General features: G+C 46.4%; 1 protein-coding gene across 1 annotated transcript in view; it reads right to left on the bottom strand.

The window, feature by feature from the left end:
• Positions 1-19,369, bottom strand: part of CSTPP1 (centriolar satellite-associated tubulin polyglutamylase complex regulator 1) — a gene marked incomplete at its 3' end in the record, with an annotated part of 185,564 nt that overhangs the window by 9,574 nt on the left and 156,621 nt on the right. Inside the window, exon 4 of the mRNA XM_082660053.1 lies at positions 12,783-12,867. Within this exon, the coding sequence (XP_082516179.1) occupies positions 12,783-12,867 (85 nt within the window). The remainder of the gene's footprint in view (positions 1-12,782; positions 12,868-19,369) is intronic.

Genomic DNA, 19,369 nt, shown 5'->3' with positions numbered 1-19,369 from the left:
CTGGGATCCCGGCAGCACCTGTGCCTGGGACTGAGGGGTTTTCTTGATTGCAAGCAATGAGACTGGCTGCCCGAGAAGCCGATTGGATCTCAGCTGCCATTAACAGCAACGCTCCTCTGCTCAGCCAGAAAATGGAGTCCTCCTGACATCCTGGAAACTCCCCTCCTTGCCTGCCCCACATCAGTCAGTCACCGAGTCCTATCAGTCCTCTTCTGGACATTTCTCTTGCATCTGTCTACTTCTTTCCATTTCCACAGCCCCCATCCAACGCCCACCTCCACCTCTGCTTCCTGGACAATGGAACGACCTCCTACCCAGTTTTCTGCAACACTCTTGCCTGCTTCTAATTGAGTGTCCATACTGTGGTCAGAAGGATCTTCCAAACGTGAATTTGACCATCTTACAACTCTGTTTGAAACCCTTCCTGGGCTTCCCATTGCCCTTAAAGCAAAGTCTCCCATCCTTATCCTGGCTTATGAGCCTGCATGACCTGCCCTCTGCCTCCGCTCACCTTTCTAGACTCATCGGAGGCCCCAGGCAGGGTCCCTCACGATGTTCCAGCCACACAGATGCTTCAGTTCTTCCTTCCTCCTGCCCCCCATGCCCTTCTCCTCACCGACCTGATTGATGCCGCCTCACTCTTTGGGGTGCAGCCACAGAGCACCCCTTTGGGAAGGCGAGGGTAGGCCTCCCTGCTCTGGCTTCCACAGTTCTCTGTGACCCCCTCACACTGTTCGTGTCTGTCTTTGCCCCAGGACTATAAGATCCACCAAGTTACACCTCTGTCTCTCTGTTCGCTGCCTGACTCAAGCGCCAGTGTGGTGCAGGGCACACAGTAGGCACTCGGTAAGTATTTGTTGCATGAAGGAAAGCATGAACAAATGACTACGAGAGGCTGCGGTATTCCCTCTTCTCTTTCCCTGGCAAGGCGACATCTGGATCCTACATCCAGCTCTGGACAGTCCATTTAAGGGGAATAAACTAGAGTCACGGAATAGGGAGGTCAGAGTGGTGGAGTCTGCACACCAGGATATCAGACAGATGACTGCCTTTAGCTCCTTTAGCCTGGAAGAGAAGATGAAGGAGGAAGTGAGGCCGAGGCCCGACTCTTGAAGGGCTGCCTCTGAGGGAGATGTCACAGGGGTCTAGAGTTTGGCTCTAGAAGACTTGAAGATGCTCATCTCTGGGATTATGGCTGCTTTGTGAGGGAGTGAGCTGCTTGTTGCTGGAGATATTCAAGCAGAATACTTCCCGAAAGTATGAAAGAGCTCCTTCTAGCCCTGAGAGAGTGTCATCCCAAGGGTGGACAGAACTAACAGCTTCTCCTGTTAATGCGGGTTCTGCTGGGGGGAAAGTTTGCTGTTCAGAGGACCATCGCTGCAGAAAAGTCTGAAAGACTTACAAAAAGGTGCTTTTAGAAACATCATATGCTGCATTGTCCATCTCCAGACTGATGCTCTGACCCATAAAAGTTCTGGGCATCTGGCATTGGAGTCTTGGCAGAACTGTGGGAAAAGGCAGGCACGGGGCTACAGGTCTGTCTTTGCCTTTGGTGACAGGGCCAACCCCAGGCTGTAGGCCCTACAACCCACCCACAGCTGCTCCACCCTGAACTCAAACTTGTCACCAGCCCCCGAGGGCTCAAGAGGAGTTTCTTGAAGACAGGTCATCCACGTGTGCTGTTTTCCAGTTGACGGCAGTTGGCTCAAAACCCCTTCCTGCCAGAGGCCTCCTGCTGGCCTGCCGGCTGCCTCTGACACCTGCAGGAGACAGGCCACCCCTGCTTTGAAGTGGAGCCAGCAGGAAGCTGCTGCCAACGAGAGTCTGTGCACATCCACTGGATCATGGAGGAATCCCTGCCGGCCAGGCCTCAGGGCTAGAGAGAGGAACTCCGGGGACAAGTAAAGGCACTCTAGCTCAGGTTGGCTCTGAGCAGAACCATGTGAAGGGTGGAGTCCAGGGCAGCGACTGGAATGGAGAAAGAGCACTTGGCAGGGTCTGAGCTACTCCCAAGGGGGCTGGCCGTGCTCTCACTCCCATGCTGACTTCCAACAGCTGGGATGGGCTGGCTGGCTGGAGTTAAGTGGGTGCCAAGGAAGCAAACAGCTTTCAGTCCGAACCTACTGACTTACCAGCTTCCTATTCCCCCTTAAGGGTCAGTATCTCTGGTCTAGTGGCATGAGCTGTACCTGTTTTTTTTTGTGTGTGTGCAGTTCTGGGTTAGCGGCCCTGGGATCAAATCCCAGCTCTAGAACCGACTGGCCAAGTTACCTTTTCTTGGGCGAGTTATGTTTTCTCCTGGAGTTTCCGTTTCCTTATCTGTAAAGAGGGGATGATTATAGTTCCTCTTTCACGGGATTCTTGTGAAGACTCAACATGGTGATATACTGTGCCTATTGTATTATTATATACGAGTAATCACTCAAAATAAGTGTGAGCTGCTACCAATAAGTGTTCTAGCTGGTTTCAGGTGATGGAAGGGCTCAAAATAGCAAATGAAAATATAGCTCAGAGGAAGTAGGTGCTGCCAGCGCCCGGCAGGGCAGAGGCTCTCAGGCGGGAGCTAGCTATCCTGTTTCAAGTCCACTTTTGGGGGAAGCCAGGCCAAAGCCAGGGCCAGGAGGAATGCTTCCATGACTGCACTTCCTTTGGGAGGTCACGTGAGCAGCGTCTTTCATGGGTGCAGCTGAAGCGTGTCTCCGAGTCTGTCTGGGATCCCGGGACACCTCTGTGGACTATGTCTTAAAGTCAGGGCCATGAGTGAGGATGAAACTACACCCTGGCCACCTTCTCCAGGTGGTGTCAGGGTTTCCTGTGACACTTCCTCAGGGTTGCCCCTCTTCTGGACTGTGTCGGAGGCACCCCTGTGCCTCACAAGCTGCCTCCAAGTTCAGGCCCTCAGAGCAGCATGGGGTGTCCAGGTCATGGCTCTCCCTGGGCTCTGGCCTGCATCTCCAGGGGGTCCCAATCCCACCTGCCCTGTGGTGCCTGAGAAGCTGGATCCAGAGAGTGTGGGAAGCAGCAACAACTACAGCAACACGGTATTCGTTAAGGCCTTACTTGGTCAGCGCCATACATCTGTCATTGCATTTTCTTCTCACGTTAATCCTATGAGGTGAGATCGGTGGATATCTTTACCGCGAACATGGAGGTTCAGAAACCTGACCAGGTCTCAAGGCAGAAGCAAAAGAGCTGTAATTCAAACACAGGCCCCTCTGACGCTAACCACAGTTCCCAGGCCACTGCAGCTGCTTCCAGTAAGAAGTGGCAATAACACCTCCTGCCGGTGGCGCTGTCCCTCCTCCCACCCTTGGTGTAGAGCCGTGGCCCCCAGGAGGGCTGGAGGCTTAGGCCCGGATACTGCTTCTTCCCTGCAGACACCGTGAAGGCCCGCTTGGCCACTTCAGCTCCATTATCCTTGTCTCTCCCAAGAAGCTTTACAGACGGTGGGGGTGGGGGAATGTTCCATGATCTTAGGATAAAAACCCAAATCCAGTGCATGGCCTGTGAGGCCCTCTCTTCTCCCAGTCCCCAAACTCCTCAAACTCCAGGCCCACTGACTCCCCAGTTCCCCTAGGTCCTCACTGGAGAAAGAGGGGCTTCTTTCCAGGCTGCTTACTTTCCCTAGACGGCCTTTCCCTCTCCCTCCTCCCTCCCTAAATCCTACCCACGCTTTTCACTTTATTTTTTACTTTTTTGGCTGCATTGGGTCTTTGTTGCTGTGCCCGGGCTTTCTCTAGTTGCGGTGAGTGGGGGCTACTCTTCGTTGTGGTGCACGGGCTTCTCATTGCGGTGGCTTCTCTTGTTGTGGAGCACGGGCTCTAGGCATGTGGGCTCAGTAGTTGTGGCTCGCGGGCTCTAGAGTGCAGGCTCAGTAGTTGTGGTGCACAGGCTTAGTTGCTCTGCGGCATGTGGGATCTTCCCGGACCATGGCTCGAACCTGTGTCCCCTGCATTGGCAGGAGGATTCTTAACCACTGCGCCACCAGGGAAGTCCCCTTTTCACTTTAAATAAAATATTTAAAACGTCAAAACAATTACACAGACTAACATAACAAACATTTGTATACCCACTAGCTAACTGCATCAGAACTTCACATTTTGCCACCCTTGCTTCAATGTTTAGAAGCTTTGTAAAATATTACACATGTAGATTAAAACACCTGGACACCTGGACACCCTCCCTCATCCCCTTCCTCTACCTTCCTCCTCAGAGATCGTCACTGGGGCTTGAGGGCTTAGCATTCATTCATTTAAACTTGGGCTTGGCATCCCTCCCATGTTTCCATACTATATTAACTCACACAAATGTCTACATTGTTAAAATATTATATAACTTTGTTTTGCTTGTTCTCAGACTCTATGCATCATTTGGTAACTTGACATTTTGAGATTTATCAGTGCTGATGCATATATATCTCCCTGCATTCATTTCAGCTGCTCTATAGATTTCCACAGAATGGAGATAGCACACTTTGTCCTTTCTACTGCATAGGGACGGGCAGAGGGTTCCATTGGTAGCGATTACAAATAATGCTGCATGTCTCCTTATAACCAGGCACACGTCTTGAACTTTTTAAGATGTGCCCAAATTGCTTCAAAGTGATTATACCAATTTACACTACCACTAGCAGTTTAGGAGAGTTCCCACTGTCCCACATTCTCACCAATACTTGTATTATCTCACTTTAAAATTTTTGCCCATTTGATGACTGTGAAGTGGTATCTCAATTTAATTGGCATTTCCTTGATACCAGTGAGTTTGGCCATGAAGATATGCCCAAATGTTTATTAATTGTTAGGGTTTTCTCTTCTATATATTATCTGTTTGTATCTTTGGACTGTTTTTCTACTGAGGTTCTTCATCTTTTTCTTATTGATTTGTAGGAGTTCTTCATAAGCAATTCTTTTTTTTTAATAGCTTTTAACTCTTTTTTTAAAAAAATATTTATTTAATTTATTTGTTTATTTGGCTGGGCTGCACCAGGTCTTAAACTTAGTTCCTGCACACAGGATCTTCATTGCCGCGTGCAGAATCTTCGTTGCGGCATGCGGGATCTTTGTAGTTGTGGTGTGCAGGATCTTTAGTTGTGGCATGTGGGATCTAGTTCTCTGACCAGGGATCAAACCCAGTCCCCCTGCATTGGGAGCGTGGAGTCTTAGCCACTGGACCACCAGAGAAGTCCCCCATAAACCATTCTTGAGACTAAAAAACTCTGCAGACTAATCTGTTGTTAGTTACATATGTAATAAATATCTTCTAGTCACTGGCTTGTCTTTCAACTTTGTTTACAGCATCTTTTGTTGAATAGAAAATTTTAATCTTAATTCTCCGGTAGTCCTGCGGGTTAGGGTTCAACACTTGCATCGCTGTGGCTAGGGTTCACTTTGCCATCAGGGAATTCGTGCTTCCTAGCAGATACTTCCCCTTTCTCTAGAATGTCAGCTCCACGAGGGCAGGGGCTTGGTTTTGTTCACTGCTCTGTCCTCAGCACCTGGAAGAGTGCCTGGCACAGAACAGGCACTCTCCATGAACACTGGCTGAATGATTGAATAAGTGAATGCAATTCTGCTTGTGGTCAGTTTATCAACCTTGTCCACTGGGCTTGGGCTTTAAGAATTTTTATCTTGTTTTTAGAATTTTTTAACTACCTGGTGGCCATAAAAATATTTTCTCCTAATCTCTTTTAAGAGTATTATGGTTTTGCATTTTACACTTAGGTCTGTAATCTATGTGAAATTGACTTCTGAATATGGTCTGAAGTAGGGAGCTAATTTTATTTTATCCTATGTGGATAAACTGTCGACTGAAAAAAACATGCACAACGTGAGAGTTTTGAGTTAAGTTTTATTTGGGGCAAAATGAGGACTACGGCCTGGGAGATAGCATATCAGATAGCTCTGAGAAACTGCTCTGGAGAGGTAGGGGGGAAGGTCGGTATATATGTGATTTTGGTGAAGGGGACGTACATGCAATCCAGCACACATTTTTGCAGAAGGCTGTCGTTAGTCTTGTGAAGTTTACTGCTGGTCACGAGGAGCAGGTGTCTCCATTAATGATTTTAATGCCTTTTCAGGTATGAGGAGATGCAAGAATTGGGCTCGTAAAATCTTCCCTTGAAAATATCTAACTATCTGGGACTTCCCTGGCGGTCCAGTGGTTAAGACTCTGCGCTTCCACTGCAGGGGGCATGGGTTTGATCCCTGGTTGGGGAAGATCCCACATGCAGCATGGCCAAAAAAAAAAAAAAAATCTAACTATCTGAAGGCCTGTTCCGCCATTTTTCCCCAGAGCACAGAGCGCTTCATTCCTGATCTTCACTCTGAATCCCACTCAGGGTGTGTTGAAGGTCAGCGGCTGTAGTGGCTTAATCCTTGTAAAGGCAGATGGCAAGTTCCAAATTTTTAGTTGGCATTATGATGGCCTTATAATCAGTCCTAGTAGTTGATAGGGCAAATTCATCTCTTATTAATCCTTCAGGTCTCAGGTTCAACATCTCTGTTTTATGGACAAGTTTTTCATGATTCCCCAGGTTAGGCTGGGTATCCTGTTTATATGTTCCTATAGCACTTAGCTCTTTATTTATTTAATGTCTGCTGCTCTGTCAGTTTGTAAGTTCTTCCAGAGCTGGAGCAACATTGTCATAGCCCCTCCACAAGCACGACTGGCAATATAACAGGCACTCAATAAATATTTGGTAAATGAAAGAATGGGGAGGGAAAGGATAGTCTGTTTAGGTGAAAGACCTTTGGGGCAACAGTGACACTGTCAGATGGCAGGTCAGATCTGGGGAGGAGATCTATGCAGGATGATATTGCAGAGGAGAAGCATAAAGAAAGACATCAAGAGAGCATAAAGCTGTATCTTCAGGGCACGGCATGAGGTCTGGCAGAGGGTAGATGCTCAGTAAACATTTGAAAAATGAATATAGGAATGAAGTATCACTCCCCACTTACTAATTATAATTATATTCTTTAAAAATAGGTAAGGGAGGGATTTTCCTGGTGGTCCAGTGGCTAAGAATCCATCTTGCAATGCAGGGGACGCTGGTTTGATCCATGGTCGGGGAATGAAGATCCCACATGCCATGGGGCAGCTGAGCCCATGAGCCACAACTAGCAAGCCCACGCACCACAACTAGAGAAAGGCCTGAGTACCGCAACAAAGAGCTCGCATGCTAGAACGAAAGATCCTGCGTGCCGCAACTAAGGCCTGATGCAGCCTAAATAATGCAGCCTAAATAAATAAATAAATAAATAAATAATAGGTAAGGGAATTCCCTGGCGGTCCAGTGGTTAGGACTCTGTGCTCTCACTGCCAAGGGCACGGGTTCAATCCCTGTTTGGGGAACTAAAATCCCACAAGCCACGCAGTGCGGCCAAAAAAACAAAACAAAACAAACAAAAAAAGACTTTGTGACAGGTATTTTACATGCATTATCTCATTAAATCCTAAAAACACTCTATGAGGCAGGTGCTATTATATTTCCATTTTAAAGATGAAGAAATTGAGGCTCAGAGGAGTTGCTCAAGGTCACAAGCCTATGAGTGAAGGAAGTGAGATTTGAACCCAGGGCTGTCTGGCTCCAGCACCTGAGTCCTACACCATTAGGCCATTCAACCTTTGTGATACAGGGACCAGCTGAAAAATGACTCTCTTAAATGGAGGTGACTTGTTAGGTCTAAAACTAGATTCCTTAGAGGAGTTTATGTGCTTTTGAAGCACTATATGTAGTCAGCATATAACCATGATAAAAGAGATTTTCCTGTTAAACATATATTACTCACTAGGAAATCTGGCTTTAAGTGAGGGAGAAGTGAGTTAGTGTTTCAGATGACAAGAGTGAGAAGGAAAAGCAATTCCTTTTAATGCAATCCATTCTAAAATGCCAGAAAGAGGTTGGCATGCAGTGCTCTAAAGTGGTTCTCAAAGTGTGGTCCCAGACCATGAGCATCACCTAAGAACCTATAAGGTATATGGATTCTTGAGCCCCACCTCAGACCCACTGAACTCTGAGCATGGGGCTGGGCCATCGCGGTTTAGTAAGTCCTGCAGGTGATTCTGATTCACACTCAAGTTGGAGAACCACTGCTTTAAATCTTCACCCTTGGAGGGAAGCTTCCCACCCCTGTGTCATTTGGGCCTTGAATGGGTTACAGGTGTGATGGTCCCCCCGGCCCAGGAGGGAGGAGACACAGGCAGTCCTGTCTTTACCCTACTTTTTGTTATATATTATTTTCTGAACTTTGTGAAGGGAAAAAAGGCCAGAAACCACTGCCTTAGGGAACCCAGGAACTTCTCACTTATTTAATTTTTTAATTGAAGTATAGTTCATTTACAGTGTTGTGCTAATTTCTGCTGTACAGCAAAGTGACTGTTATACACATACATACATTCTTTTTTAATATTTTTTTCCACTATGGTTTATCCCAGGAGGTTGGATATAGTTCCCTGCACTATACAGTAGGACCTCGTTACTTATCTATTCTAAATGTAATAGTTTGGGACTTCCCTGGTGGGTCAGTGTTTAAGAATCTGCCTGCCAATGCAGGGGACATGGGTTCGATCCCTGGTCCGGGAAGATCCCACATGCCACAGAGCAACCAAGCTCGTGTGCCACAACTACTGAGCCCACATGCCGCAACTACTGAAGGCTGTGCACTCTAGGGCCCACGTGCCACAACTACTGAGCCCGTGTGCTGCAACTACTGAAGCCTGTGCGCCTAGAGCCCGTGTTCCGCAACAAGAGAAGCCACCGGAATGAGAAGCCCACGCACCGCAATGAAGAGTAGCCCCGGGGCTTCCCTGGTGTTAGAATGGTTGAGAGTCCGCCTGCCGATGTAGGGGACGTGGGTTCGTGCCCCGGTCTGGGAAGATCCCACATGCCGCGGAGCGGCTGGGCCCGTGAGCCATGGCCGCTGAGCCTGCGCGTCCGGAGCCTGTGCTCCGCAACGGGAGAGGCCACAACAGTGAGAGGCCCGCGTACCGCAAAAAAAAAAAAAAAAAAAAAAAAAAAGAGTAGCCCTGGCTCGCCGCAACTAGAGAAAGCCCAATGCAGAAAGCCCAAAGCCAATGAAGACCCAATGCAGCCAAATAAATAAATAAATAAATAAATAAAACCAACCAAACAAATAAATAAATGTGATAGTTTGCATCTACTAACCCCAATCTCCCAGTCCATCCCTCTCCCTCCCCCGCTCCCTCTTGGCAACCACAAATCTGCTCTCTATGTCTGACTTCTCACTTATTTAAAAAAATCTGGTAATAACAATAATACTAGCATTATTTTAACAGCAGAAATTATTATTTATTGGATTATATAATGTGCTAAGCAATTTACATATAATTTTTTGTTGAAATCTTACAACCGCCCTGAGTTAGTTATTACTATTAGCCCCATTTTACAGATAGGGGAACAGGGCTTGTAGAAGTTAAGAGAGATCCTCAAGGTCATCCAGTTAATAGAGCACAGGTGGTGTGTACACCCAGGTCTTTCTAACCCTATGATGCCTGTGCTCTTAAAGGTCAAGGTTAATACCACTGCTTCTAACATTGCTCTGTGCCAGGCATTATTTTAAGCACATTATATGCTTCTTCGATTATTCCCACTTTACAAATGAGGAAACTGAGGCTCAAAGAAATTAAATAACTTTCCCAAGGGCACAAGCTGGTAAATTGTGGAACCAGGGTTTGAACTCAAGAATTCTGGCTCTAGTTGAATGTTCTTCACCGTCAGGAAAGCCTCCCAGTCCTTGGAGACGGAGAAGCTATGGTGATCACTTAGGGATAAAATTACTTAACGACTCCCACTGCTGCAGGAGCGTGTGCGGTGGAGGGGATCTCTGGCTGGGCGCTGTCATGGAGTCTATTTGCTCTTTGCTCTCCTGTTTCCGGCTCACACCTGCCGCTCCGGGGCCTGGCCACGGTGCTGGCCGCACATAAGTCAGGCGCATGTGGAGCTGCTCTGCCGCTGAACAGGCTCTGGCGTACAGCTGCCTGTGGATTACATTCTTTTACGTGCACAGCATCAGAGACTGGAGCCTCCTCCTGCGGCCTGTCCCCAGACCTCAGGGCCATGAATACAGTGAGACCAGCAGTGAGACAGGAGAGGGCAGTGCCTCTTCCAGCTAGAGTAACTGCCTTGGAGGCCTAACCACCCCCATTTGCAGTTCTGGTCAGAAGCGTGGGTTTGTGTGTGAGGAAGTTGGGATCCTGACCTTCAGGACAAGATGAGAATAGCTTAAACAATCAGAGGGCACTTTCTGGGATGTATGCAATTTTTCCACACACATACCAGCTGGAGTGGAGTGAGGAAAGCAGGGCACTGGGGAGGCAGGGTTGACACAAAAGCCTGAGTCCCGAGTTCATCTCTAATTTTGTAGCCAGTATCCTGAGGCTCACCTGGGGCCCTTCTGTTGTTGATACTGGCATCCCCATCATCCCCTCACATTCCCTGCTATTGACATGGACTGGTTACCTTGCTTCCTCTTCCTCAAATGGAAAGGTCTGAAGTTTCTATTGAACAGTAGGCCTCTTGAGGAGGAGGTAAGCTTCTGACACAGCTAGGGGAATGCCACTCCAGAAGCCCCTTGGTATCAATAATTGTACGAATCTGTGGATCTTAGAGGGTTCTATTCCTTCTAGTCTAATCTTGCCATGCTTACACACATCAGATTGTTTGGAAGGGTCTGGGAGATGGGTGGGGCAAATGCAAAAACGGGGCTGGTGGAGTTGAAAATCATACAGAAGGCTCACCCTCACACTCGCCCGCTACCTTTCAGGAGTGGGACAGGAGGACGGAGGCTGCTGTGCAGTGACAGAAACCAAGGTGATGTGACACAAAGTGGTGGCAGGCCGTGATCGGTACCCAAGGGATCCACTTCTAAATCAAATGGCAAGCTCCTTGAGGGGCAGGAACTATATCTTATTCATCACTGTACCCCTAATATGCAGAATAGATCCTGGCACAAAATTGGCACTCAAGAAATATTTGATGAAAGGAAGTACTGAGACCTGCTACAATGTGGATGGACCTTGAAAACATAAGGCTAAGTGAAAGAAACCAGTCACAAAGGACCACCATATATCATATGATCCCATTTATTTATTATTTTTTTGTATGTTTGTTTGTTTTGCGGTACGGGGGCCTCTCACTGTTGTGGCCTCTCCTGTTACGGAGCACAGGCTCCGGACGCGCAGGCTCAGCGGCCATGGCTCACGGGCCCAGCCGCTCCGCGACACGTGGGATCTTCCCGGACCGGGGCACGAACCCGCGTCCCCTACATCGGCAGGAGGACCCTCAACCACTGCACCACCAGGGAAGCCCGATCCCATTTATTTTAAATGTCTAGAATAGGCAAATATATAGAGACAGAGTGTGGTTGTCTAGAGCTAGGGAGGATGGGGGGATTGGGGAGTAATGGCTAAGAGGTGCTGGATTTCTTGGTGGGGTAGTTAAAATGCTCTAAAACTGACTGTGGTGATGGACGTGAATATACAGTTGACACTTGAACAACCTGGGTTTCAACTACACAGGTCCACTTATATGTGGATTTTTTTTCAATAGCAAATACGCAATCTGCGGTTGGTTGAACCCACAGGTGCTAAACCCACGGATGCAGAGCCATGTATATGGAGGTACTGTGTATATGGAGAGCTGACTGTAAGTTATACTTGGATTTTCCACTGCACAGAGGGTCGGTGCCCCTAAGCCCCTCCCTGTTCACTAGTCAACTCTACTCTGTAAATATACTTGACTGATTTAGGGAAGCTGGGCATTTAAAAAATTATTATTTAGATTTTACTTTTTTAGAGCAGTTTTAGGTTCACAGTGAAATTGAGGGGAAGGTGCAGGGATTTCCCATATACCTCCTGCCTCCACACGTGCTCAGCCTCCCCCAGATCAACATCCCCCACCAATGGTACCTTTGTTACAATCGTTGAACCTACATTGAGACATCATCGCCCAAAGTCCACAGTTTAGATTTACGATTCACTCTTGGTGTTGTACATTCTATGGATCTGGACAAATGTCTAATGACACGTATCTGTCATGTATGATATAATACAGAGTATTTTCCTAAAAATCCTCTGCTCTGGCATTTTTCAGAAAACAAGATTTTTGCTATACTTCCACTTGCTGCCTTAGCTCAGGTTTTCAGTTAAATAAGTAAAAGTTAACTGAGGCATAGCCCAACGACCTCATCTGGTTAAAAAATGTGAATGACAGTGAAACCAAACACAGAAATTAGAGGGTTCTAACTATTTCTACCAAGTCTTCCTGGTTCTGGACTAATCTTGAAAACCTTCTTTTAGCATAAGTAATACAATTTATCCCTCCCTCAATTGGGCTTTATCACCTTCATGTTTTCCAGTCTCGAACTTCAACCCCCTTTATTACAAGTCGCTGTCAAACTTGCCCCATATTTTCTCAGAATTTCCTCTAGGGATATTTCTTTGTGTACGTGCCTGTGTGTGTGTGTGTGTGTGTGTGTGTGTGTGTGTGTGTGTTTGCCTCTTCATCTCACCGCCTCCCAACTCTATCTGCAGACCATAAAACTCCCCGCAGAAACCACCAAAGATCATTTGGCTTCCATTTGGAAATGCAGAAAGTATTATGTTTTTGGGCAAATCCCAAATAGACCCCTCTCCAAATGCCAGTTTTTTCCCTGTCAGTTTCATTCTCCCCTAATGGTATGTTTGTTTGTATACAGTTCAGGTTTCTCTCAGAAGCCTGGGCCAAAGAGGGGGCTGAGTTGACTTCAAAAGCCCAGGAGACATACCTGGCTGCTTTCTGAGTGAGCTCCAGCGGGAAATCCGGGCACAGTAATTGCAGCAAGCAGTGATATTCCCTCATGGTCAGCAAATCTGGAATGGAAATGGATAGGAACACATTAGGTCTCTGCATGTGAAGTCACTGCTGTCTTTTTGATCATTTCATGGTTTTCAGACCTACTCTCAGTAGATCTGCTCTTTTAAAGGTGAGTCAGTGTTAAGGCTGCATTAGCCACTAACCCTCCAAGGGTGAGATTTTAAGATCAATATTTCTACAAAGTTTTTCCTGGATGGGAGGCACCCAGCTACAACATTTTGGCCAAAGGAGCTTCACTGGTTTGAAAGATGGTCGGGTAAGAAGGGGGAATTAGAGGGGTACCTTCATTAGCCTTCTTATGTATGAAAATCCACAAGAATGAGTCATTTCAGAGCTGGCTAAGTTTGCTGAAATTCTCTGGCATGGTAACATTCACCACAACATGCCCAGAGACCATCCACAGAACATCTGCAAGCAGTATTAAGACAAATGCAGTCTTGCAACGTATGGAGGAGAAGAATACAGCACAGCAACCCACAGACCTTCTTACTCTGTCATCCAGTACTGTGCAGGCTGGCTCCTTTTGGATGGCTGCACACAAATCTGGTCATTCTATTCTAGGAAGCCAAGACCAAGGTCCAAGATATACAATCTAGGCAACCAAGTGACTCCTGATATACAGAAGCAGTGTTTTGGGAGAGATGAGCCAGGATGAGGCTCTGTGACCCAGTAGAAAACCCAGAGAGGTAAATCTCAGGGGGGTTTATAGAATGCCAAGGGAGAGGAAATACACTGGTGTTTAAAAGTTGTTTTGTTACTGCATGTCCCAAAGCCAAGAGATTTTAGATCAGTCAGGCAGCTGCCATCCACAAGTATTCCATATACCGAAGCATTTCAAATATGGAACGACGTGCTGATGGTAAAGCGAGATCAACTGGGATCCCAGATCCTAACTAGGAGCATGAGTGAGAGGAGGGAATCCAGAGGGCATGGCCACATTTGGGGAATGAAGATGATGATCACAGGCACTGGGTTTCTTTGGACCTAAGTTAGCTCAAGCCACAGGCATCCAGATCTCCTGCCCTGATAGTTTGGTTGATGCGTTTCCAAGATAAAAACCCCAAATCCCCAGGGACAGGCCTGGGTTCCTACTACTTTTTCATCAAGGCTCAATTCAAGGTGGGGGCATAGAGTTAGACTAACCACACTGCCAAAGTCAGGGACACCAAAGCGACAGACTCAGCGTCAATGTAGGTCAAAGGATCAAGATGGCTTTTGCGGCCTTCGTCTTGGCCACAATGGGGTGTGCACTTTCCTCTCCTCACTCGCCTGACCTAGGGCACAGCCTAGTAGGAGGTTTTGTTCTTCAAGGGAAGGAGTAATAGCCACTTGTGGGCTCGCAGACTTGGGGTGAGGGACAGGAAAGACGAAAGGGAGAAAAGCCACTGAATCTAATATGTTCCCACTTTATTCTCACTTCAAAACCCCCTGTATAAAGAGAAGTGAGTTCTGGCAGGAACTAAATAAAGTAAAGTTCTATCTTTGAATCATTAATGCTTTTTTTCCTTTCTTTCTTAAAATTAATTAATTAATTAATCTATTTATTTTGGCTGCACCCAGTCTTAGCTGCAGCACGCGGGATCTTCATTGTGGCATGTGGGATCTTTAGTTGCAGCACGTGGGATCTTTAGTTGCGTCATGAGGGCTTCTTAGTTGTGGCATGCATGCGGGATCTTAGTTCCCTGACCACGGATTGAACCCAGGCCCCCTGCATTGGGAGCTTGGAGTCTTACCTACTGGACCACAAGGTAGTCCCCATTAATGCTTTTCTAGGCTAAGATTTGGTGGATGGATCTGATACCATTCTTAGGGGGGGTCAAAGTATTTCACAGTTATTCATATTTATCCCCCAAATTATCTACAAGATATCCTCGGGAAGACAAACAGGGTAAAGGAAAATGAGAAGCCAAGAGAGTTGTATGACCCCCTTATTCAATCAAGAAAGACAGTGCTGGAAATAGATCTCAGCCTCCTGGTTTCCAGACCCTCAGCTCTCTTTTAGGTTCTTGATGATATTCTAACTCATGTGCTTCAAATACTTGCTTCCTAAGCGTAGAAGAATGATTTACAAAAATAATTTTGTACTTCTCCAATGCAACAACAGTTCTTGGAAATACTAAATACATCAGAAAAACAGAATACATCCTGTTCACCACTTCTGGAACTTGACTATCCCCAATGTAAAGTGAGGAAGATAGTCAGATAAAGAGATGAACGGGAAGTGCAGGCAGATAAACAACTTTGGCCAGTTTAATTGTGGAAGACAGCAGTTCTATTAAAGTAGAAGTAGGATAATATCAAGGCCAGATAATTTCAAGGGAGAGGCATCTGCCACTTGGAGACACTCCTGGGTTGTACAGTGGGTATTTGGGAGAATGGTGAGCACTAAGTGTTGTTCCAAAATCAAAACACTGATGAACAAATGGGAGCTGTCCTCCTCCTGTCCCCCTGGCTTGGGTGCAAATCTTGGCTCTGCAATTTCCCAGGTATGCAACCTTGGGCAAACTGCTCAATCTCTCTAAATCTCAGTTTTTCATCCGTAAAATGGGAATGATGACACCCACCTTTCAGGGTTGAAGTCAAGATCAAAAAAGATGATGTCAATAAAGTACTCAGCAGAATGTCTAGAACATAGTAACACCAAACAACAGGAGCTATTTGGTTTTGTTTTTAACTCCTGGGGGCAAAGGCAGGAGAGGAGGAAGGTGCTTCTTGCTGAGTGTAAATGCTTAAACCCCTTTAAAGTTTTTCTGCCTTGAAAATTCAGTCAGATTGCTTGAGCCGAACCTGGTTTTGAAGACTCTTCTGCAGTCTGCATTCATTTAATGCCTCCTCCGTTCCCAACAAGCCAGCGGTCTCCCCAGCTCCAGAGGCTCACACTCAGGCATTGGTTAACCCTAAATGCTCCTGCCTATTTTGGGTCCTTTGGTTCTAAGAGCTCTCCAAGATCTCAAAGATCTGCCTTCCAGGCAGCCCTTGGTGCTTCAGGAATAACAGTAGTGAGACTGACTAGTCACTGAGCTCTGTGCTCAGGCTTTGAATTAGCTCACTTAACCTTAACAACCTCACAAAGTAGACTCTAGACTCTGGCATTCCCAGCCACATTTCACAGATGAGGGCGTGGAGGCATAGAGAGATGAAATCATCTGGTAAGTGAGGAGAGAAGGGTCCAGAGCCTGGGGGACAGGAAGGGGACTTGGCTTCCCAGAGCAAGATCCTAGGCTGGGGTCTAAGGGCTGGATGGGCTTAATTAACGATAATAATACTAACAGTTAACATTTACTGAGCACTTACTATGGGCCAGACACTGATCTTCCAAGGGTTTTACCTGTGCCATCTCATCTTATCTAATCTTCACTATGGTTATTCCCATTTCACAGACAAAAACTCAGATCATGCTTAACTGCTGGAACTGGAATTCAAACTCTGGCAGTCTGGCTCCAAAGTTTACCCAACTAACATTTTCCGCACCTTGATCTTATCAACGGTAATGTGTGAAGGCTTAATAGCTTGTTCTCCTCCCCAAACAAACTGCAGGAACTAAATAGCTCCAGGTGAACTGGATCAAGGAGACAATTCAAGTGAACTGGGATTTTTTCATGTAAGAAATTAAGTCTGAAAGGTTCTAATTACTGTCAACAGGAAAGACTGCAGCTCCAGCACCACAGCCTTTGCTGAGCCGGAGGCCATGGGAAGGTGGGGGATGAGTACACCTGTGCTGGTGGCTACATGGCCATTTCTCATCCCCGCCCACCTGCCGGTGCTCTCCATCCTGGCAGGTGCAGGGAAGGTAAGCGGTGTGTACCAACAGATGCCTTCTCTAAAGGAATCCCCCCACAATTAGGAAAGCTTCAGCCAGCAGGTCCTGAAAGTTCAAAGGCAAAGACATAAGACGACTTTGGTATAAGATCAAAATCAGAACACTCCCCACAAATTGGTGCTACTCTTTTTGTGGGTGGTCAGAGCTGTTAAATTTTCTTATTCTAAACCTTGTAATAGTCCCATTGACTGTGTGGCTCTGGACCAGAGGTTTCTACACCCTCAATCCTACCATCTCAGGAGGCAGCACAGTACAGCATTGTGGCCCATAGCATGGACTTTAGAGTTAGACTGCCTGGGTCCAAATCCAAGCTTTGCCACTGATTTCAAATTACTGACCTTTAAGTGCTCTATGCTTCAGTTTCCCCATCTATAAAGTGGGTATAATGGTGGTACCAACATCATTCAGTTGTTGTGAGCTAATGTTAAGAACTAAGAATAGGGCTTCCCTGGTGGTGCAGTGGTTGAGAGTCCACCTGCCGATGCAGGGGACACGGGTTCGTGTCCCGGTTTGGGAAGATCCCACATGCCGCGGAGCGGCTGGGCCCGTGAGCCATGGCTGCTGAGCCTGCGCATCCGGAGCCTGTGTTCCGCAATGGGAGAGGCCACAACAGTGAGAGGCCCGTGTACCTCAAAAAAAAAAAAAAAAAAAAAGAACTAAGAATAATAGCCCATCATAAGTGCTCTGTTAGTATTTGCTGTTATTATTTTAGAAATAAAGAAACTAGGGTTTCTTTAAGGTTAATTACTTTTTCAAGGAGACAGAACTAGTAAGAGGAGGGAGGACTGAGATTCAGACATATGCCTGTCTAGCTCCAAAGGTCCTGCAAGTTCTACTCTAGCAGGTGTGATCTGGCTGGTTAGTGGGAGACTTGACTTCTGATGATAGGATTGTTTATGCCAGGCAATTGACAAACTTTACATCTAAGTTAAAGACTTATTGGGTTGACCAAAAAGTTCGTTTGGGTTTTTCTGTAACATTTTATGGAAAAACCCGAACGAACATTTTGGCCAACCCAGTATCTAAGTTAAACATACAGATACCCTCCAGTTGGGCAGGGCAGTTGTGTTAGTGCAGAGCGCAGACTATGTAATCAGATGACCTGGCTTCAAAACCTGGCCTCCACTACCTACCACCAGTATGACTTGGATAAGTTAGACAATTTTTCTGAACCTTGGTTTCCTCTTAGAAATGTGACTAATCACAGTACCTACCTAGTGTGATTGTTGTAAAAATCAAATGAGGTAATTTGTATATAAGGAACTTTTCTGAAAAATTAGCAAAATGCTCAATAAATGGGAGAATTATTTAATAATTATTAACTGGTTAAAACTTGAAGTCCTGAAATTAAGGCATCTTTGGCCTGAACGAAAGCCCTCAGCACAAGGCCTGGCATACAGTAGTAAATATCTGTTGAAGGAATGATTGAATAAAAACATGCACCGCACAGTGACCCAGATGAAAATTCGGAGGGACGAGTTTCTGGTCACTGTGTGAACACAGAGATGGGGGATCTCCAGGCACAGGAGGCATGACTGTAAGTTCAGGGCAGTGTGAGGAGGTGCCGGGAGCTGTAAAGTGCTGAAAATGGAAAACGTCCTGGTTGGTAGGTACCACAGCTCTCAGTGAACTCAATACATTATGGAAGGCGTAACTACATTCCGTGGCCTTGCTGACTCCCAGCACTTTCTTATCAAGTGCTCAGTCCAATCAACTCGAGTATTTATTTTCATTGGAATAGATCACCAATTTTACCGTGAAAATCAGAAGCCGCCTAGGGTTTACTTCTTAGTGATTCACTTTACTACTGTTACAACTCTAGCTGGAGTTTTGAATACTGGAGTTTTCAAGATAACCAATCCCTGACTCAAAGTATTCTTTTCCTGGCTAGCCCTACTCTAATCCTAGAGAGTGATGGATTATTATTGGATGGATGGATTATTATTGGATGGATTATGATTGGATGGATTATAGTGAGGTTATTTGGCTACGAAAAGTAATCTTGTCACAAATTACTGAGGCCCAATATATTCAAGGGCTAACTCGTTCTCACTTCCTCCTTTCTTGGAAAAGAAGGATTGAAGACCTTCTCTTATCTTTTCTACATCTGGTCTGCCTTCTTGCTGTGGAAATTCTGGTCTGAAGCTCTGTGGGGGTAGCCTAGTCATCTCTACATCCTCCTCTCAGACCACCACACGTGTCCACACGTTTGCTCAGAAGAACTGCGGCAGTGTGTGGTTGAAGATTCAGATGCTTCCTGCTCTTCCTAGGAAATGGTGCCTTTTCCAGGGTCAGAGTGGTGTCACTAAAAGAGACCAGTGGAGGAGTGCCAGATGGAAGGAATGAGGGCCATACCTTTGTTCCTTACTCAGAGAAGCCTTCCCCAAAGCCTGAATCAAGGGTTTTTACCTCCAAAACTCTGGAGGATGAACTGGGGTTTACTCTGAGTTCATTTGCATGACTGCCTTCATGCTGAGGGCTGAGTGAGCTAGTGCTGAGACTGGAGCTGGAGATAATGAAATGCTACCAAGCCACGGAGAATCCCAGAGGACTGGACAACCTCTAGTTGGTTGGCTGCATGATCTCAACAGGAACTACCACAGAGGCCAGAGAACACCACAGTCCATGAGTGGACTCTCCAATTTTCAGCTGCAATTGTTTTTATATTCTTTTATGCA

This window comes from Grampus griseus (genome assembly GCF_964374135.1).
Source record: "Grampus griseus genome assembly, chromosome: 8".
Lineage (NCBI taxonomy): Eukaryota > Metazoa > Chordata > Mammalia > Artiodactyla > Delphinidae > Grampus > Grampus griseus.
This window is presented reverse-complemented; position numbering and strand designations above follow the sequence as displayed.